General features: G+C 52.5%; 1 protein-coding gene across 1 annotated transcript; it reads left to right on the top strand.

Moving 5' to 3' along the window:
- LOC109728873 (protein ROOT PRIMORDIUM DEFECTIVE 1) lies at nucleotides 977-2818 on the top strand (the record flags this gene model as incomplete). Its single annotated transcript, XM_020259410.1, is given in 1 exon segment — nucleotides 977-2818. A coding segment is annotated over 1 exon segment (852 nt), but the record flags the coding sequence as incomplete, so codon positions are not given.

The raw sequence follows: 3021 nt of genomic DNA, 5'->3' as shown, positions 1-3021 counted from the left end.
AGAAGGCGAGGGGTCCACGCCTGAGAAGACGGTTAACGATTTACCGATTTACTGTCTTCAGGAGACGGTGAACGAGTCACCGTCTTTATGAGAAATGCTGAGGTGGCGGCTGAGGTGGCGAGAGGAGGGTTAGTTTCACAAATAAAATTTTCAGAGGGTTATTTTGCCAATTATAAAATTTCAGAGGGTTATTTTCGAAAAAAGTCCTTATTAGTTAACCTTCTTTCATATTGGGCCGGACTGAAAAATTATATCGAATCTAAATGAACCGAACTGGACCGGCTAATTCACCATCCCTTGTCTTCCCCTTACGGCCTTACCCCCTCCCCTCCCTCGCGGACGCCGACAGTATAACCTGAGGAATAAACCTCAAACACGTCGAGCTCGACGGGCGGGGAGGAGAGAGAGCAAAAAAAAAAAAAAAAAAAAAAAAAAAAAAAAAGAAACGGAAACAAAAACAAAATGCGCCCTTTCCGGCTGCTGTCTGCTGGTGGAGCAAATCCCCTCCTTTCCTCCTCCTCCTCCTCGGCCGGACGCCGTGGTCATCATGCTCCTCGTCCCTCGTCCTGTCACTCGTCCTCGGCCGCCTGGTACTCCCAATCGACTCCCTCCCGCGGAAGCCTCAGCGCGTCCGCGACCATCGTTCGACGGCATCATGACGTGGAGAAGAAGTCCCGCGTGGGGCTGGCCCTCGCTCCCTCCTGCTCTCCCACGGCGGCCCTCCGCCTCCCTCCCGTCAGCCGCCTCGACCTCCTCGCCCGCCGCCAGCTCTCCTCCCTCCTCTTCCGCCGCGCGCTTCCTCCTCCGCCACCCACGCCTTCCACCTCTTCCTCCACCCGTGCGCCGCCTCTCTTCGCCGCCCTCCCCGCGCTCCCTCTCCCAGCTCGCCTCGAGTCCGCGCCCTCTCCGCCCTCCTCCCTCCGCCCCCCTCCGCCTCCGCCGCCTCCTCCTCCTCTCCTCCCCCCTCCGCCGCCTCGACCACCTCCGCCTCCTCCGCCGCGACCTCGCCCTCCCCGACGACTTCGAGCAGTCCGTCATCCTCGCCCACCCCTCCCTCTTCCGCCTCGCCGTCTCCCCCGACGCCGACTCCCCCCGCTCCAAGTACGTCGAGTTCCTCCCCCACGACTCCGACCCCCCCGACCTCGCCGTCCCCGCCGTCCACCGCGCCCGCGAGCGCGAGTACCGCGCCGCCCGCGGCGCCGGCGCCGAGGAGGACGCCCGCTTCGCCTTCCCCATCCGCTTCCCCCCCGGCTTCAAGATCGGCAAGTTCTTCCGCATCGCCGTGTGGAAGTGGCAGCGGCTGCCCTACTGGTCCCCCTACGAGGACGTGTCCGGCTACGACCTCCGCTCGCTCGAGGCCCGCCGGCGGATGGAGAAGCGCGCGGTCGCGACGATCCACGAGCTGCTCTCGCTCACCGTCGAGAAGCGCACGACGCTGGAGCGGATCGCCCAGTTCCGGCAGGCGATGGGACTCCCGAAGAAGCTCAAGGAGTTCCTGCTGCAGCACCAGGGGATATTCTACGTATCGACGCGGGGGAATCAGGGGCAGCTGCACACGGTGTTCCTCAGGGAGGCGTACTGGAAGGGCGAGCTGGTCGAGCCCAACGAGCTGTATCTGGCGAGGAGGAAGTTCGACGAGCTGCTGCTGATGAGCCCTCAAAAGGCCAACTTGGAGCGGATGCTGACGAGTATGGGCAGGGAATGGAGAGAGGTGAGCGGCAATGGCAGCGGCAGTAGCAGTGGCGGTGCTGTGAGTGGGGATTTCAGAGATGATGAAGATGAGGGCAGTGGCTCGGACTCGGGGGTTGAGTCTCAGTATATCGACTAAGGAATGCCCGCTAACCCTTTGGTTATGTAGGGCTCACTGATCTGCCTTCTCGAAAGAGGAAGGCAAGATGGCAATTTGGTTCGAAGGGATTTGTGATTGCAATGTGGATTCGGAGGGATCTCTTTTTAATCATTCTGAGGAGATACGAGCAAAGTAACTCCTTCAGGTCGGAGTAAATGGTTCGAAATGGAACAGGGTAGCCACTCTCTTCTGCAATGGACAAGATTCATGCCTGAGCAAGATGCTTTCGTGTTTGACAATTCATCATGAAACGGTCTAATTGCTTCGACTAAGGATTTCTGGGATGGTGAAGACAAGGGAAGTGATTTTGAATCTCAGTTTAATAAGGGAGCACTCACCAACTGTTTGGTTAAATGGCTCAACCATCTGTCTTTAATGAGAAAGGCAAGATAGCAATTTTGGCTCAAAGGGATTTCCAATTGCAATTTAGATTAATATTTGAAGAGAAACAAGCAAGGAGCTCTTGAAGTTGGAGTAAATAATTTGAGATGGAACTTGAGGGATGCTACTCTTTTCTGTTTATGCATCAGATTCATGCCTCAATAAGATGCTCTGTTGGTGTCTTGTTTAATAATTCATCATGAAATGGCCGAATTGATCTACTATTAAGACTAAACTCTAGTTGGCAAAGACATTGCTTGGGGGATGCTAATCAGGAGGAGGCTGTTGCACTATCTTGCCGAGTACTTTTGCTTGGTTGCCAAATGTTTTTGTAAGTTCGCTGGAACACCAAATCATATTTATCTCTTTTATTGCTAATTGATGAGCTAAAGTTTTCTTATCAAATGAATAACTTGCAATATTGTTGATCCTTTTTATTTATTTCTTACTCAAAACTTACAGTTGCTCTGTGAAATATGTATCCATGCTTGGGTTTACAAGTACTTGAGCATCAGTTTTCTAATTGACTTGTTATTCTTTGTGAGCTCATCCACTTTCTATCAGCAATGATATTATTGCTTCTTAGGATTTTCTGTAATCTATTAAACCGTGATTTACCGCAGTTTCTAGGAACTTGTATATACATAAAAACTAGGTGTGTGTATAGTGTATTATTGCTTCTTACGTCATTCCTATTGCTAACTAAATGTTAAACTAGCCTAAGATATAGAGGATGCAGAACATGAATTGGAGTCTACTATGTTATAGTTGGTGATTACTGTGAATGATTG

The sequence above is a fragment of the Ananas comosus genome, linkage group 24 (genome assembly GCF_001540865.1).
Source record: "Ananas comosus cultivar F153 linkage group 24, ASM154086v1, whole genome shotgun sequence".
Lineage (NCBI taxonomy): Eukaryota > Viridiplantae > Streptophyta > Magnoliopsida > Poales > Bromeliaceae > Ananas > Ananas comosus.
This window is presented reverse-complemented; position numbering and strand designations above follow the sequence as displayed.